Raw genomic sequence first — 18,947 nt, 5'->3', positions numbered from 1 at the left:
AGCCTTGTTTCTTATTCAAATTTTAAATGAGCCTTTTTCACATCAAATACATATTTCACTGTCATACAAACAGTACACACCGTGTTAAGTTTTTTTTGTGGTTTTCCGGATTTGGCTCCCCACCTCATGCAGCTGTGCACTTCTGTGTCACATGAGTCGGGTTATTCCACTGTCTTATATTGTCCCCTGCTGGACACATTATTCCACTGCAAGCCAGCATCCTTGTTATCTTGGAAAAAACACCTTGTCCGCGAAGTCACTGCTTCTTGCAGGCAGTACACATATGCTAGAATTAAGAAATAACAATAGCTGCCGAAAAACACATGACTAAAGTTAAAAAAGAGTAAACAAACAGCGCCAGGAGAAAGACACTGATACCACCAGCCTTGCAGCCTTTGTCGTTAGACTGAATCGCTAAACGTGAATCAACCTCACTTGCATGGAGCTGGTTTGGCATTGAAAAGACAGATGTTGCTCAGAAGACGTGTATCAGCAAACTATGTTGAAAATCGGTTGCCATTAAAGACCACAAACTAACCACTGCACAGAGGAATTTGAAAAGTTTTGGGAGTCAGCTGCCCACAACAGGCCTGAACCAGCCAGGCACCAGCCATTCATAGTTTTCACGTGACGTCACACTCCAATGAAAATGCTCCCTTGGATGGCAAAAAGACGTTAATTTCCGTTGCCTGCCAACCAATATGCAAGTAATAAACTGTTACTTTGGGTTTGTTACTTTTTGTGTCGCCAAAATGCTGGATGGTTGTTGTGTTTTCGGATTTACTAATCGAGACAAGCCTGAGCTGTATTAGGAGGTGAGGGATTCCCCAGAAGGTAAAAGTAGGCTAAACATTACCGCAGTCGAGCGGCAGCAGGGACCTGGCGGTTTTGAACGGTAGAAATGCGGCAGCGGATGCTGTACCGTTCATATCTTTCTTTTTCTAAAGTTGAAAGATGATCCAAATAAAATTTGACTGCTTTTGTGGCTTTTTCAGCCACTATGTTGGTCGTTGTTTTGCCCTCCAGGTCACTGCGCATGTCACGTGACTGAAAACTATGAATAGACTGTATATAAAAAGGTACCAGCACAAAAACAAACTCCAGGTCAAACACCGCTACAATGATGATGACAGGATCAAAGCCATTATAACAACAGCTATGACAGAACTCACGGCTAATATGGCGACAGATGAAATGTTTCACTTATACTTGCACTGTTTGAAGTCAGTAATACAGTGTTTTCTATATTGTTTTTACTTGAATGCTTCAGTTTTAAATAAATAAATAAGACCTCTTTCCATTAATGTCATGAGTGAGTATTAGACTTTTTCAAACACTTTTTTGAAGGATGACAAATATCGTCTAATTATCGTTAAAGACAAAATCCCACAAAATATCAAGATATCATTTTATGTCAATATTGCACACCCAGACTAACAATAATAGCTGCAACAGTTATGCCCTGTCCTGCCTAAAGTAGAAGTTACAGTAACTGCAAATTATTCAGTAGAGGAAGGGAATCATTTGAGTTTGCCTTTGTATGGGACTGAATTGAGAGTCTACTCAGACCTTCATGTGTTCAAGTGTTTCATGCAGCTGTCGGTGGAAGAATCAGTATGTTTTTATTTTGTGTTAAATTGTTAAGAAGTTGAAAGTTATGTTTATTTTTATATTAATTTATTTCTACTATGTGTGTTTCTCCTTCCTTAGCACCAGTGATCAGCATAACGGAGGCCAGCAGGGACACGGCTGAAAACGGGCGTGAGCTCCACTCTGACTCTAAGTGTGTGTGTGTGTGTGTGTGTGTGTGTGTGTGTGTGTGTGTTGTGTTTTCAACAGGTGTGGTTACATGCAACTGTGGAAGGAGACAGAAAACAAGACAGAAAGAAGAATGCTAAGAAAGCAACTCTTTTTGTTTCTTTGTTGTCATGATATTATTATCTGGTTGTCCCACAGGAACTGTTTGTGTATCAACGAAAGAGACATTATTTAATTTTATTCATTAGAACATTATAACAACATGCTTTTTTCCTGGGTTTGTTATATTAATATTGTAATACACGGTAAAGGCATATTAAGTGTCATTTTAAAGCCATTTCTATTGGGCCGTGCTTAGTACTGGAGTTTTTGGGGAGGCTGACAGTGCTTTTATCTGGTTAATACTGAGACTTAAAATCAACTATAGAGACAGCCGATAAGAGTCCTATGCTAATGCCATTTCTGTGTTCACAGGATAATTTAGATATTTAACCTCCTTTAGGACCAGGAGGCAGCCACATTTTTGCCACCTTAAGCTGTGTATATGTGTGTGTGTGTGTGTGAGTGAGAGAGGCACACAGACCAACAAGACTGACAGAGCAAGTTTCACATTTTCATTTAAACGCTTACCTGATAAATATGCTATCTTTATTTTAGGGGGTTTTCCTTGGATTTTAACTTTTGCGGCTACAGCTAGCTTTCGAGGTAGCCAGGCAGTTTAGTATTGGAGTGTATTACTGTATGTTATTGCATGCCTCCTGCTCCACCACCCCCCATCCCCACTTTCCTTTTTCTCTCCCTAACCCTCGCTCACACCCCGGCACTGTGGAGTTGACCCCTGTCTTAGGCTTCGTTCACTGGTGGCCCCCACGTTGACACTGTTTCTGCACACAACTGTACTCTGCACTGTACACAACCCTGCTATGTTCACTTTTAACCTATTTTTGGTGTGTTGTTCACTGACTAATGTTATGTCTCTTTCCCTCTCTCTTTTTTCCTTCACATGCTCCCTTTTTTTTGCTTTTCTCCACTTCCACTCTTGCATACTCTTCATTTTTGTCATCATTTCATAAAAATGAAATGATATTTTGAATGCACCTTGCGTCGGTTGTTTTGGTTTAATTCTTTTTTAACTTATGTCTTCACTGCTTGCTCTTTCACTTTGTGGATGTGTGCGCGCTGGTCTCCTTTCTTTTCCCACCCACCCTGTCTCTGTCTCTACTTTTTTGTTTTCTCCTATATGTTGTCCCTCTTCTCCCTCTTTTTCCTTCTCCTCTCCATCTGTCCGTGTTCATCTCTCCTGCAATCCACCTCTATCAGTCAATCTTCATGTTTCCTCTCTCCTTCTCCTCATCGTCCTCACTCTCCTCCATCCCCCGTTCCCTCGACTCCATCTCCGAGCTCGACCACGGCCTATCAGACATTTCCGAAGACGACGACCTTATCGACGACACCGCCGTCTCACACACACCGTGGACTCTTCCCCAAGTCACCTCCCCTCCTTTCACTGATCAGCAGCTGACCGATCTTGACCACCTCGCACAAAACCCGCTGGCCTCTTACCCAATCACAAGCCCCGATACATACAGTTCAGAGGTTTTGGAAGTTGAGGAGGGCTGTGAGGCTGAAACTACAGCAACAGCTGGGTTACCACATTGGTGGAGCTGGTTCTCTCTGAGGGGTGTGGTTAAATATGTTTCTTTCATCCTGTGTTTTCTCTCCCTTTTGGGGAAGAATGGAAGCAGGTTTCTGCCCACAACGCTGTCTTCAGGATTAACAAAGAAACTGTGCTTTTTTACTCCCGCTGTGACCAAGCTCACTTCAGAGTCTGCAGGGAAATTAAAGATTTTCACATTCAATGCCCCCAAATTTATCGTTTCCAATATGGCTACACCCAGATTATGTCAAATTCTTAGCAGTTTGGCGCAAAAATTGACTCCCTGTGTGGCGTTTATTACCAGACGTCGGCCTACTAAATGTATTAGTCTGGTTCCTGTTGTTCTTTGTCTCCAAACACGACTACATTTGCCTTCGATTTCTTCCCTTACCTGTCCTCCAGTTGTCTTTTCCTCCCTCCCATCTCTCTCTTCTCTGCCGTCTTATTTCTCTTCAGTTCCATCTCGCTCCTCCCCCTCTCGCTTTACCCTAACCCCATCCATGCATCGCTACCTTTTAAACCCCTCCCCTCTGTTCCTTCCCTGCCTTTTAGTTGTCTTCCTGTTGGTTGTGATGCTGACTGCAAGCCAGTCCTTGGTCTTAGCCCTCATTTTAGCCACGCCCCTCGGCCTGACTCTGTGCTACTTAGAAAACGTGGTCTCTAGTCAACGGAAGGCAGTTTTGCCAGTGTTCATCGCTGATACGCCAAGCGATCAGTCTGAGGATCAGTCGAGCTCTGGTTTTAACAAGCAGGCTTCTCCTCTCACACCGACACACACACCTCCGCGCATCAGGCACCACACTCACACGAGTGCTACCTGGGCGCAAGAGATGTGCGATCCTGCTGCATAAAAACACACAATACACCCTACAAACCCACTTCCACTCCTCCTCTGTCCTTTAGACCTCCTCTGTTTCACCCCTGCCACCACCTCCTCTTTTACCTAATACTTTCTTTTTCTCACCATCCCGCACCCTGCCAACCCCGCTGTAACTAAGAACAAAGATTAGAATAAGTAAGATTAAACAAAGGATTAAACTTCAGAGAGTTGATAAAGGATAAACACTGTTAAAATAATGAAAATATTATTATAGTGTTAATATAGAGAAATTATAGGTATATTAAGAGATTTAAATACTGTACAAAGATTAGGGAAGGAAAGAGTTGGAGGATAATTTACAATGGCAAAATGCAGTAATATTTATGACGTGCAGAACACTTTTTGAGATTTGTTTTAACCAGTTGATTAATTTCAAATCCTTAAATCAGTCGCTTTTAGTTTCAGGCTCAAAAAGGCATCCCGTCTCCACGGCTGTTCCATGTTTAACACTGCAGATTAATGTCACACTCATCAAATGAAGTGACGTAATGGTGTAAATTTGTAAAATGCAAAATAAATTAGCACTTAAGCGATAAACAGTTGCTGCATTTTGCCTTTGTAGTGCAGCGAAAGGGCTGCTCTGAGTGATTAGTTGTAGATTAGATGTTATAACTGTACACACAGATAGATGCCCAGGAAAGATACAGTAACCCCGTCAACCCTGTAGCAGCTTCTTGGTTTATGTATTATTGCTAATGAATATTAAGAGTAAACAGTGTTACATTTACCTCGATCCCTGGGGTTCAGGACTCTCTCCTTAACCCCCTGTCCCTTGTTTGCTTAGTTTTAAGTCAAAATATAATGGCATTCTTGTGGTGGCTCTGAAGTTGTGGATGCAGATTATTCAGCTCACTGCCAGAGTAACTGAGTCTACTAAAGTAAAAGCTGCCTCCTGGTGGAAAACATTGTAGAGAATAGTTCCATAATCCTTCTATTTGAATAAAAAGCAGCATTTATGTCATAAAAATCTAGACGGGAACTATAGTAGATGTAGCATTTTACTTGTTGTAGATGAAGTGAATCTGATTTTGTTTTGGACCCGTTGTAAACACAGTGTTGTAGACTTGTAGCGCAGTTACCAAGGTGTGCTGTTTTCCAGAAAGAAATTATGTACATAAAAAACTGCTTAGGAAAAACATAAATGTATGTACATCATATGATAATACTTACACAGACTGTGAATCTTTTAATATAGGCAGGAGTAGTCAGTAGCACCTGCTGTCCTTCCTTTTTATTGACCATGTCAGACTCCTTACATGTTATTGCTCCTGTGGGTTTGGTGCAATAGTCACATGACCAGTAGCGCTCCCTAACGCCAAGGTTGCTGTGGAAGAAACTAGCTTTTCCCATCATCCATTTCACATTTTTCTTTCTTCGTGCCCCCTATCCTGCTCATTTTGTCATGCCTGCCATCGCCATGGCTGCGACATGAAGTTTAAAGAGGTGGACTTAAGCCCTGGTGATGCGGAAGCCGCACCAACCCAGGTCTGTAGGGTCCGTCTTTACCCAGCATGCTTTGCAAATTCTTGGGAGAATAATGTAGGAATGGTACATTCAGTAAACCTAACCTGTCCTTACTTTTTTCTTGACTTTACTCCTTCAACAGTCACTTGGAGCCAGTGAGCTTGCCCTCTCTCAGGTTCACACACTGTTTTTGGTTGTTTGATTGTGTGTTTAGTTTGTCAATCATTTGCTCTGCCCGCGTTGGTTGGTTTGGTTCACTCTTTTCAGGGTGAAGTTGCCCTACAATGATACAGAGTCAGTTTTGTCCGCTACTATTACCAATCTGGAAATTGAAAAACCTAAATATTTACATCAACAGCTGTTGATATTTAGCTAAATAAATATGTAGCTGATTAAAACCTTTTGTTTTCAGATTGGGTGTGAGTGTAAAAACTGATCCTGATTGGGCACTTTCACCCCCAGCCTTCACTACTGGTTGCTCTGCTGTGGTTTATGGTTTCACATTTTCAGTTCTGGTTTCTGGTTCTTTTTTTTTCTTTTTTTCTTTTTCCCTTTTTTTTGCTGAAAGCCCTTTGGTGGTTTGTTGGTTTGTGTCTGCTGGTGTTGTGATGTTTTGAAATTTGCATGTATTGGGTCTGAATGCCATTATCATTACATTTGATGCGTAATACCAAAATGTTTTTAAATTGTGCTTCCAGCCTTCATCACAGTTTGAGACATTTTGGCTGTGTCGTCACATGCACAGTTATTTATTTTATTATGATTTATTCATTATTTCATTCACTTAATGTTTATCATTTTTGTTCCAGATTTTGTTTTATTTTGAAGAGCACATTCATTTTATTTCTATTTTTAAAATTAATTTTCTCCACTTCATTTTTTTTTTACTGTATGTCTGCCTTACAGAGTCCATTGAGAGTGTATGGGGACAATATTTATGTGAGGCACAGTAATTTAATGTTGGAGGTTGGTACTGGAATCGTCTGATGGCCGAAAATAAGGACTACATGTTTCTGTGTACTCTGACGCCATCAGAACTACAACTTCCTCTGTACTGTACTGTACAAGACTGCTGCCCTCTCGCACTCTCAGGCTCTGTGTGCATGCCTGCGTGTTTTTATGCGTGTCTAAGCTATTTCAAGATTCTTCCCCCCTGAGTAATTGTAATATAATTGAAAATGTTTTGCTATGAAAAGGTATCAGTGCTTATTGTCCTAATTCACATGGCAGCCATTTTGAACTCCTGACTTAGGAGACTGAGAATGTTGTCATAAATTATATATAAAACACATGTCACTTAAAGCTGCATAAATCTTTTTTTTATGTGAACAATGGATCAAATGACCACATGTAATGTGAATGGTGCTGAACTCACATAGTTATCAATGAGGCAGTTCCACTCAGGTCTGCAAATATTTGCGTGTCTTTCAGCTCATTCACTGTATCCAGCTTTTCAGCAAGAAAACTCTTTTATAAACCCACTGTACCCAGCATCAAACTGCAGACAGACAATGTAAGTGATTAGCTTAATGGAACATTCAGCAGTTGAAGAGCCAGGTCTTTGGCTCAGGAGTTGGTGCTAAATAGAGCTACAAAGAGAGTGAATATTAAACTTAATTTGTCGGTTGGCCAGAAAAATATGTGCAACAAATGCTAATGTTTCATGTGACCCATATCAACTTTACATGGCCTTAATATTTCAAAGGTTCTGCTCCCCAGGAAATGTCTAAGCTGAGTGTTCACAATGGCTGCTTTGTGAATAGGATGCGTGATGTGTGAACGTGACTTTTATGCATGCTCTGTGCATGTTTAATGCTGTTTTGTGATCCTTTGTTTTATCGTGTTACATTTCAAGTACTTGATTGATCAAAGAGTTCGATTATTGCCAGGCGGCTGCGTCTAACCTGACTAATCCTGCCTCCCTAACCCATACAAGGAATTCTGTTTTCTGGTGATTGGCTGCCAGCGTTGAATGCTGCGTGGATTGATAACATACTAAAACAACAACAGCACATCTTTTTATGCAACATGGGACTGATAGTGATGCATTGCCAGCTGGTATCTGTTGCATTACAGGAGTCTATATATCCTCACTGCATCCTGTAATGCATGTGAGTGAAAGGGAATAAGGAGGATAGATGGATATGAAAGGAATGACAAACTAAGAGTGTTGAATGAGAAAATAAAGCAAACTGATGACTAATTGAAAATGTAACTGTTTACATGTGAATTCAGGTCAGTGTGGTCACCACTATCAGCTCCATGTTCTGCAATCTGCCCTGCTCTATCTGTCCTGATTGAAGGAAGAAACACTCCTCAACAAGATGGAGAGGCCCTGTTTCACTGCAGCCTGTTTGAAAACACACAAACTCACACATGCTTGAATAAAATACAGGTTATGAACCAAATTTAAGATTTCAGAGCCCTTAAACGAGGCTCCAGTGAGGCATGGTGTCCATCTAGTCTTCCTTCTGATTGACAGACTAATGTTCCTATAACCTGTTGAACCGATTTTCCCCTCCCCCATCCTTCTCTCCATTTATCCTCCCTCCTTCTCTCTTTCTTCCCCATCCTCCCTCCTCTTTTCCTCATTCCTATTCCCATTATGTTTCTCCTTTCTTCCTTTCTCTCCATTCCTCCTTTTACTCCGGCCTTTACTTCCTTCTATTATCAATCCTTCATTATTTCTTCTTCCTTCCTCCTATCTATTTATTTCTCCTTCTCCTCACTCTTTCTTCACTCTTTTCTCTCATCTATCCTGTGTCCAAACCTTCTTGCCCTTCCCACTCACCCCCCTCCGCCTTTATTCCTACCACCCATCATTTATCCATACTTATCTTCTACTCCCCCATCCCTTTATCCCTCATTAGGACCATGATAAGACCCAAGAAGAGGTTCTGAAACACCAAGCTAGCATTAGCCAGCTAAAACGCTCCTTTATGGAGGCGCCACCTCCCTCTCCTCCTCAGCCCAACCAGTGGGAGAAACGTCTCACCTCCTCTCCCGCTACAGCGATACGTGTTCAACAGCAACAAGTGGTACGTCTGTCTGGATGTTTCTGTGTCAGCAACTTGAGAAAAGAAGCCTGAACTACAGGGCATTTCACTTACATTGTTCAGAGGAAGTGTTCTCTTCGCAAATAACTGCAGTGTTCCCTAACTGTGTTACTCAATATTCTGCAGAGAAACAATGTGGGTTTGTTAGCAAGGAGAACATCTGTCATCACATGGCTGTGCACCTGATTGAAAAACTCACAGTCCTCTCCTCTCTTACTCTTTAAGTGGGCATTTTAATGGGAAGCTTTTTAGGGTTGTCATGACCTGTTGTTTAGCGCTCGTTCATCACTTGATGGTCTATATGGGGTTTTCTTCTGCAGGAGTTCTTCCTACAAAACTAACCTGACTGTCGCTACTCCAATTCTTTATCCCTTTCGAGATGGGCTCGCATCACATTTTACACATCATACATTTCCCTGCAGTACAAGGATTTTATTCTGCTCCGTCTACAATGTGATAATGTGCTGGTTTCTGATAACCTTAACAGATCAGTTTTATTTTGCTCTGGTTCATATAATCATTACAAGATGTGGAGATGCAAATCATGGCTGTTTACTTAATTTGTGCTATACTTCCTCCTATGTATGTTTTATGTCTGTTGTTTTGTGCTTAGAGGGATTTCCTTTTTCTCAGTCTTTTCTCAAATGTTCCCATCTTTTCTCTACTCGTCTGTGTTCTGTGTGTTGCTGTAGAGCCTTAAAGAGGAGATAGCTTCTGTACTTTTCAGTAGACACTCTGGCACTGGCTTTTGTTTTGCCGCCACATCTGCCTGCAGTGATCCTGAACCGACACTAGATGCTGTTATAACCACTTCTACCACTTCCACCGCTGTCTGCGGTCCTGCTGCACCACATGGGCTTCTTATTTCCCCAGTCGCTACACTCTCTGCCATTGAGGTGCTGCCGCTACTACTGAACATTCAGCAATCAGTTTACTTTAAGTTCAGGCCAATTAGTATCTGCCTATTGATTGTTTAAACAGTGATGGGGTCATTGTTTTATATTTACAGAATGTAAGAAACTTTCTGTGGAGAGTTTTCACCATAGGTTAGTCACCTTGAGAGTAAACTGACTTCCTGTAATGCCTCAGTTAATTAAAGATGCTTGCCAGATGTGTTCACAAACAACAGTAAAGCGATGCGAGCTGTCTATAATGCCTTCTGTGGATGCTGGATGAATGGTAGAAATCCTTGTTTTGCATCAGGGACCATTCATCTTGAATGACGGGCATGCTAAATCTAATCTAAAACAACTAACAGCTGTGAATGCCATGGATGTTAGGATGTCTTTGTGATGGTAATTCTGTGTGTGTGGATTTAATTCAAATCTGCTCAATTTAATGCCCCTTACTAGCTCCTTTAGGAAAAAATAACTGTAAAAAGCAGCAAGTACTGAAGCTGCAGTTTGCATCATGCTTTATAGAAAACGACCAAGGACAGTCGTAATGTGTGACTTTGTGGCTTAGAAAATTTTAAAGACATTTTAAAGTCTGGACTTTTATGCCAAGTTTGCTCTGGTCATCATCAACTCAAAGAAACTGCGGACTTCAATACTGTGTTTCTTCTGTCTTTTTTTATTTTAGTAAAGCTAAGCATCTGTGGGATATTCTTTTTAAATCCATCCTCCATGGATCTTTTTATTTCCCAGTCTTTCATCCCATCTCTTTCACTGCCTGCTGCAACAAACTTGATATTGTACGGAAATTAACTTAATTGTGCATGAACGACAGTCCGCCAAGGACAGAGAGGGAGAATCAGAGAGGCATAAAATAAAGTAACAAATCCAGCCCTCTCCCCGGCGCTGTGGTTAACGAGCATTACACTATCGCTACAGTGACGTTAAGTGCTAACAATGATGATGTCGCGACTGCCGTGTGATTGATAACTGTCATGGTAACTTCTCTGTCTCGCAGGAGAGTGTGCCCCAAACAGAAGCAGATGCTGCCGATAACGTGATCTCTGATACCAAAGAGCCTGCAAAGGTGGTCCTAACTTCCTTCTATTAATCCATCCAGCCACTCATGATGCTTTTCATCCACCGTTTCCTCCACACCTCCAGCTTCCAGTGTCATGTTCTTACTACAGCCATCCATTCTGTGACTGCTCGTTTGTCTTCTTCACTTTCTTACATCCTTGTGTCTCTTTGTCCACAGTTGAACATCATCATCATCTTTTTATTCCTGATTTTTGTTGTGTTGTTTTATTTTCATTTATGCTAGTTTGAGTTTTTTAACTTTATGTTCAATTTTTGTCCCCACGCGTTTGTTGTGTATGTGTGTGCACCTCCATTGTGTGTGTGTGTGTGTCTTTGCACTATGTGTACATGCGTGCGTGTGTATGTGCGTGTGTGTATAGACAACCGAAGTTGAAATTGAAGAAACCGTTGTCGTCCAGGAGGTTTCCAAAGCACCCAAACCTGGACTTGTCATAGTTACAATCAGCCCTCCTGCTGAGCAGGAAACAAGGGAGCAGGAAGTGAAAGTCGAAGAGGAAGTAGTGGTAGCGGCGGAGGCAAAGGTGGTGAAGCAGGAGAGCATTTCATCTGAGAGCGAGAGTGAAGAAGAAGCGGAGTACCATCCAAATGTCTCCGTGTCCATCTCTCATACGCAAATACCGGAGGAGAAGGAAGAGGAGGAAGAGCAGGAGAAGAAAGAGGAGGAGGAGGAGGAGGAGACAGCGGAGCAGGACATGGCTCCAGACGCTTCTTCCCTCCCAGCGGAAGTCAGCCGACATGTGGCGGCGACCGGTCGAGAGGCAGAGGAGTCCAGGAAAGAGGACACAGAGACAGAGAAGAAGAATGCAGAAGAGGAGAACGACGGTGAGAGGGAGCTGGAGGAAAGCGCAGATGATCCGATGGTGACGCCAGACGAAGCTCCTAATGGTCTCCCCCTGCCCGAGGAGGGCGTGACCGGGATGGTCGCCCCCGCAGAGGAAGAGGAAGAGCCTGAGCCTAAAATGAACGGAGAAGCCTCTCTGGTTGAAGCAGAACCACGGCCGCAGGTTATTTGTTGCTCTGAGGTAAAGTCTTCACTGGGCTGGCTGCGGAGTTTCCCTGGGCTTTGATCCCTCCTACCAACTGTAGAAACACCCACTTTTTCTCCTTCCTGCTTACCAGTTTCCTACCTGCTTGCGTGAATATTTAAGCCCCATGTACATCCTCACACATGTTTGTCCTGTGAAAACTTCTTTCAGCCTAAAATGAAAGTTAAAGCAGAGAGAAGAGTCCTTTTTAATGATACAATTCACCACCAGTGTTTTGGTGTTACCGTCCCCTTCATAATTAATTTCAGTCTTTATTTAGATTTTCACCATATTCATGTATTTTAAGTTCTTCATGTCTTATATCCGATCATCCTACTTCATACCATTATCAACATGCCGAGTTCATACCTGCCCTACATAGTTTGGTGTGTTGCTGTCACTGCCTCCTACTCTGTATTGTAGTGTTATGAAGTAAATGGGGCCTAAGTGGGTAATGCATGATGCTTTTAGGTGTATATTTGCTTATTTTTTCCGCATGCAGTATTTCACCTTTTTGTGTGTGTGTGTGTGTGTGTGTGTGTGTGTGTGTGTGTGTCCGCCATGTGTTTGGTAGTGATGCTTCTCTCTGTGTTAGTGTGTAATTGGCCCACCAAGGTCACCATGGTAACGGCATTGTGGAAATCATCATTGCCAACCACTACGGCAAAAGCCGCCCTCTCATCTGAATGTCATCTTTTGCATGCTGTTTACATATCAATTGCCTTTTTGTTTGCCAGCCGTTCGAGCATCGCTTATTTCATCGGCTCATGTTTTATGCATGTTTGTGCTGTGTGTCGTACTTTGAGTTGCACGTTGACGCCAAAGATGTGTCTTGTAGTGGCGCTGCTGTTGTAGCTCGAAAATTGCTGACAGTAGATGTTGTCATATTGTGCATTTCGTGATGTTGACTGGCATGAGTTTGGAAGCTCTTGATTTTTATTTTTATTTTGCATGAATTTTGCTGCGTTTTCTCGCATAAATTTTGTGTTCATACATCTACAACTGCTGCTATCTGTACCTGTGTGTCTGAATCACTTCCCTTTCAAATACAAAACATTCTAATATTATTAGAGCAGTTAATTAAATATAAACACACATTTGAACACTTAAAACAAAATATAACTACATATAAATTGATTGACTTGGAAGTGAATTTCCAAAGTTAGTGCATAGAGACCACTTTATGTTTCCCTGTCTCAGGTTTAATTTATTAACCCTCTTTCCTCTCCCCTCACTTCTCTCTCTCCTCCCTCCCCAGCCACCTGTGGTAAAGACAGAAATGGTGACTATATCAGACACGTTTGCAGCCCAGAAAACTGAGATAGCTACAAAAGAAGTGCCCATCGTACACACGGAAACCAAGACCATCACATATGAAGCCGCACAGGTGCACACTTAAGAAACACAGGGAGCTTTTTATTTATTTTTTTCTCGTGGGTCAGCATTAGTATTGTATTCGTGTGAAATATTTAGATTTTATAACTATTTCAAAATGTAAATGTTTTGTTTGAAAGCACCTTCCTAAAAAGCTTCCTTTGTAGCTACAGTGCATGTCGCCGTTGATTCCTCCTTCCTCAGAGAAATGTTGTTTGGGTTTTTTTTTTTTGAAGACAAAAGCGTTTATTTAGAACATCAAACATCTAACGGGGGATATTCTAGTGGGAATGCACATTAATTAATGATCTCTTTTCGTCTCCTCTTATATCAGTTGGATGGTAACGGCGACGGCGAGCCCGGAGTGTTGATGACTGCTCAGACAATCACCTCTGAATCTCTGTGTACTACCACAACCACACACATTACCAAGGTACACACACCACAAACACACATTTCCTCCTCTAAATGCGTTAAGATGTTACATTATGATGACTCAGTCAATTTAATATAACAACAATACACATTAATGTGTAAAATCTGTGCATACAGAAACACATTTGTACCAGTATTACACATTTTATCATGGTTTATACTGTGTATACAGTATAAGTTTGCCATGCTACTACATTATTTGTACTTTGCATTTGTGTTGAGAAGAACTGCACTCTTCTGTCATTTGACCTTTTTTTTCGTCAGTCTCTCTCTTGATGTTTCCTTGGACTATCGTGACAATGCCAGCCACACTGGGCAGTATCCCAACAGCACCCAGGAGGACCTTAATAGTTCATGATTAACCCAGAATAACAGGCATCAAAGCGTTGTTGTTGTATGTTTTCTTTTAGACGTTAAAGGGCGGCCTATCAGAGACAAGGATTGAGAAACGCATCGTCATCACTGGCGACTGCGACATCGACCACGACGAGGTCAGTTTTCCGCGCCTACGCCTTACTATTTTGTTGAAGCAACTTGGTCGATGGGTCGCTTTAATCTGACCAAATGTAGATGGTGTGAAAGGCTCTTTGAGTATCATTTTACAGATGTGTAATCCAGGTGCACCTTTTTAAAATTTTATTTTTAAAATTGAAAAACCTTGTTAAATTTTCAGCCCCAGCTTACTTTAATTAACGTTTTTTTTCTGGTTGCTTAGACTTAAGGGAACAGACAGACTTCTGGTGACATGTCTGTCATGTTACTCACAGAATGAATGCACAATTTGATTTATTAATCACTTAATAGAGATGCCCACAGGCCATTAGTCACACTCAAGATTCCACTCATTGGCTGTGATCAGCGACATCTCTTCACATATTCATTCATTCATTCATTCATACATCTATAAAATGGTGTCTTGACCTTTTTGTTTTTGCCATGCTGTGTTGTTTTGTTGCTCGTCTTGCTTAGTTAAATGTTCTGTCTTTGTCTTTGATTGTCAGATTTTCACAGTGAAAGAAAATCAAATTTGTACTTTAGCTGCCCCAGATGTGATGAATCCTTCACGCTAAACACACTCAAAACAATATAAAATGTCTCTTTGTTCATTGTCACTGACTGGTCTGTAAAATATATGATTTATAAACCCCAATCGGAAGTTAGTTTGAAGACCTCATAAAATAAATTTAAAGACATTTCAGATATTTGAAAGTGATGGGTGATATGTATTTCTCAAATGTGAGAAACTGATACTTTCTAATGGGTGGCTTTCAGTCCGGCCACAAACACTAATTAAACTAGAGGAAATTGCATGTAGTGCCCTCAAAATATCTGAAAGCAATGAAAATCTTTTTGCTCAGGTCTGGATCTTTCTGTAAAATCCATCGTCCACTGTTTTGTTTTTCTCTTTAAGTTGCTTGTCTTGCTTGATCTGCTGGATTTACACAAAAGCAACAGATTTGTGTCACATTGAGTTGCGAATGGGATTTATTTTTTAGTAATTTTCTTCTACTTGATGCGCTCCATCTGAGGCCATTTTACTTCATACAGTTAACCTTCACTTAACCTAAAGAAGTAAAATAGCGCGTTGAGCGTAAATCCAGCATTCTTGTCATTTTCTTTACGCTTCTTATTTAATTTTTCATTTAACTCCACCATTTCCCCTCTTGTCCCTCCACCTCCCCCACTGCCTGCTGTGCTCGGTGCTGCCACTGTGTGGTTGCCCCTCGGTACTTGCAGGCACTGGCCCAGGCCATTAAGGAGGCCAAAGAGCAACATCCTGACATGTCTGTTACCAGAGTGGTGGTTCATAAAGAAACTGAACTGGCTGAGGAGGAGGATTGACTGAACTCAGGTAATAATAATAATAGTAACTCATTATTATTATTATTATTCATGGTGAATTAATGTTGGAGGTCTTTATTAACAGTGGGGGGTGCATATAGTGGTATATTTACTGAAGACAAAAGCTGAAAATCAGTGAGATGAAACTCCCACACGTGAAGCTGTTAAAATCACCAGCCATCATCACACATGCGAAGTTGAACAGAAAAGATATTAAATTTAGGAAGGTAGGCAGTGACTGACGGAGGACTGTGTGTGGAGTACAAAGGAAGTGTTTTGAGTAGGAAACTAATATTGAGTGCCAATCACGGCACCACCCAGGCTGACTGCCTTCACCTCTATTTTCCCAGAGTTGAAGGGCCCACCGTGACTGTTTTCTCTGACGTTTAACGACCTTCATAACCCTGCAACAACCAACCCTGACTGACTGAAGAGGAGGAGGAGGAGGAGGAGGAGCTGAAACACAGGAGGAGAAGGGGGTAGACAAATGGGGAGACGTTGCCGATCTCTTCCCAGTGGGTCTCTCTTACATGTTTGTGGTGCGTCTAAATCCCTCACTCCAAAACCAAGAAAAAGAATAATAATATCGTCACTCTTCCTGAGGGAACAGAAAAGAACCACTTTGTTAGCTTAACATTTGTAGCGTGTTTTAAATTTTTAATAGAGCATTTTTTTTCTTTTAACTGTTTGTTTTACAAAAAGACAGAAGATAGTGTGTCTGTCATGTCTTGCAAAAATAAAATTAGTAGGGATGCACTGATAACCAATCCTGATGAGATACAAGGCTGAAAAAGATTTTTATACCATTGTACCAGTGACCTTCAATAACACTGAAAAGTCAAAACAAAGTTTCTCATGCATTTCAAAAAGGAAATTTTTGTCTGAAAGTCATTCATTTGACACGGACGGTATGTACTTGGAATCTGCATCAGCGATGGAAAAGTTGTGTTGGTGCATTCCTGGCAAACAAAAGAAAGTAATTTGTTAAATTACAGCTCCCTCACTTGATTGTGATTTAAATAGAGAGTAAACATAATGTGAATTTCTACAGCAACAACTTGGTCTTTGAAAACATTTTTTTTCAAAGTGTAACAAAGTAAAAAAAAAAAACACATTCAGGTGAACCAGCTGTGTCACCTTATCACAGTGTAATACTAATAATTACAGAAAATAGGGAGCTGTAACTTAAAATACTGCAGTAAGAACCAATCAACCTGGTTTATGAATTTTTATGATTTGGTTAGTATTCATCCACATTCCTCGTGTGTTGACTCGCGTTGGCTGAGTGAGTTCATTTTCAGTTAATTTTACCTTTTTCACAGCCGGCGGGGATGGACGGAGCCTTAGTCGGATAAATGGGTTTGACTTTAATTAATCTGGAGAAGCCAAATGGTGCAGGATATATTTGTACGTTTTACTTTATTTTGGAATTTTTACTACACAGAAATGAATTTGAACTGAAAATGAACTGACTTTAAAGCCGGTTTATACAACTTTCTGTACAGTAAAAAACTAATGAAGATGATTAGATGGGAGCAGAAATGCAGCTTTTTATTACCTTAAACGCTCTCCCTGGGCCCGCCCACTGTACAACACTAGCCATTCCCGTTGGGCCGCAGGGGAACAAGGGAGCAGACTTATGATTGGGAGAGAGGACCAGTAAACTGAAGGATAATTGGGAGATAGAGGTGGCGCTGTGCAGTGCCCGAACCAACAACTTGGGAGTGATAATGAATTGAACATTGATGCATGTTGGCCTTACTCTACGGCAAGTTTCACTCCTGTTTTAATATGCTTAGGACAATGTTTAATACATAATCTGCTATTTAAATTATTCAGAGTACTGTGCTCTAACCAGCACAGGTACCAAAACTAGGATTTACAGTTGGAACAACTTGAAACAAGAATTCAAAATAATGGGATTTCTACCAGCATGCTAACTCTGCATCAGAGCCTGTTTGTCGCCATAGTTTAGCTTAATTTCGCTCCCAGCTTCTTTTCATACCTGACTAGACAATAGCAAGAAAACCTGCTAGATATCATGAGATCTGGGATTCAATTCAGCATGTCTTCACACAGTTTTATCTATCTTGAGTGAGTCTAGATAGAAGCCTTCTGTATTGATTGGTTTTAGAGCGTTTAGATGACAGATTATCTTGGCTCATACCGGACGTCTAGATAATATGGCTGCGTTGTAACTGCTTCACCGCGACCAAGTGTTTTTCAGCAGTAAAATAAATTTTATGTTTTTGACCTATTTTAGTTTCAAAATGACATTCAGTTCTATTCTACATGATTCTGCTACACAAAATCATAAGGGACTGAATCAGTCAGTACACTACTCCCAGGCATGGAAACGGTTACAACACAGCAGTAAAACGCAGCTTAAAAGGGAAGTCTTATCCGAGGGTTTGAAGTGCTCTTGAACCCCATAAATGGAATATCTTTATGTTTTTATTCAGTTTCTGTGTCCTTTTACCCCAAGTGTTCAGCAGAATTCCACAAAAATGTGATTTTGTGTAAATATTGGTGGCATTAAATGGGTTAGAGCAAGGTTCTTGGTCTAATGCATTTAGTTGACGCAGAAAAACAGAAACACTTTCCTGAAATTCAGCTGATTGTAAGCAAAAAAAGTGCCACAGATTTAATACAGAAACATTCCATCTATTCCTACCTAGATTTGTTTAACCCTCCAGTCTGACTGGACAAAGTGACGTTTTGAATTGGGAGTCGACTGAATTTTTTTCTTTCTATTCACACATTCTCCGAATTTAAAATAGTATGTGCCTCTTAATTTAACCCCAATTTTAAACTTTTCTTTCTGGACTGAGTCATGTCCAGGCCATGGAGCGGTAATGACTGTCTAGGCTTTCTACTGGGAAACACTGGTCTGACCTCTACTATGCAGTTAAATGACATTCCAGATGAGGGGGAAGCTTTAACCTCTAACCCTCTTGCAAAGAGGCAAAGCAGCAGAAAAACATAAATAAATAAAAAACATGCAACACTAGGCAGCTTTGGAAGCTTTCGCTGTTCCAAAAAAAACATAAAAATCTTTTTAAAAGGCTTCGATTATATCACAACGGCTATATTTGTCTGATGATTTTCTCGTTTGTCGTCTTTTCTCTGTGAAACTGATCTAGTTGAAAGGTGGGATTTATTGTGCGCCCTCTTGGATGTTTTTAATATTGTCAGTGTTTTTGACATTGAACACCACTACAAATCCAAAACACTTCTGCCACCATTTCCTTTTTGTACTTTTTGCCCCAGGTTTAACCTCTTTTCCGGGAGGGGGTCTGGGCTCTGTTTTAACCAATCACAGGAGCTCTGGGGCTGCAAGGTCTGGTTTTCCAAAATGTTGGTTGTGCTTTTCCTTGTGAGTTTCATTTGAGGTCACTCAGTGGTTACCATCTCAACTCCATAGTGTCTCTTCAAACAAGAAATGATGATTCAACGCCAGCT

General features: G+C 41.0%; 1 protein-coding gene across 8 annotated transcripts in view; it reads left to right on the top strand.

Moving 5' to 3' along the window:
- Positions 1-17,942, top strand: part of epb41l2 (erythrocyte membrane protein band 4.1 like 2) — a 56,304-nt gene extending 38,362 nt beyond the window's left edge. For 3 of the 8 annotated variants that reach the window (XM_038727847.1, XM_038727845.1, XM_038727846.1), the window contains exons 14-24: positions 1,711-1,783; positions 5,729-5,780; positions 5,902-5,934; positions 8,630-8,797; positions 10,727-10,795; positions 11,169-11,831; positions 13,093-13,221; positions 13,543-13,641; positions 14,054-14,134; positions 15,381-15,495; positions 15,836-17,942. In XM_038727847.1, coding sequence (XP_038583775.1) covers positions 1,711-1,783; positions 5,729-5,780; positions 5,902-5,934; positions 8,630-8,797; positions 10,727-10,795; positions 11,169-11,831; positions 13,093-13,221; positions 13,543-13,641; positions 14,054-14,134; positions 15,381-15,485 — 1,472 coding nt within the window. In that variant the 3' untranslated portion in view covers positions 15,486-15,495; positions 15,836-17,942. The remainder of the gene's footprint in view (positions 1-1,710; positions 1,784-5,728; positions 5,781-5,901; positions 5,935-8,629; positions 8,798-10,726; positions 10,796-11,168; positions 11,832-13,092; positions 13,222-13,542; positions 13,642-14,053; positions 14,135-15,380; positions 15,496-15,835) is intronic. The other 5 variants (XM_038727848.1, XM_038727849.1, XM_038727851.1 and 2 more) reach the window with 5 other exon arrangements.
- The last annotated feature ends 1,005 nt before the right edge of the window (positions 17,943-18,947 follow it).

This window comes from Micropterus salmoides, unplaced genomic scaffold, assembly GCF_014851395.1.
Source record: "Micropterus salmoides isolate LMB-PRFRI ecotype aquatic unplaced genomic scaffold, ASM1485139v1 Ms_hic_scaffold_18, whole genome shotgun sequence".
NCBI classification, from domain to species: Eukaryota; Metazoa; Chordata; class Actinopteri; order Centrarchiformes; family Centrarchidae; genus Micropterus; species Micropterus salmoides.
The sequence above is the reverse complement of the archived record's forward strand: the minus strand, read 5'-3'. Positions and strand labels throughout refer to the sequence as shown.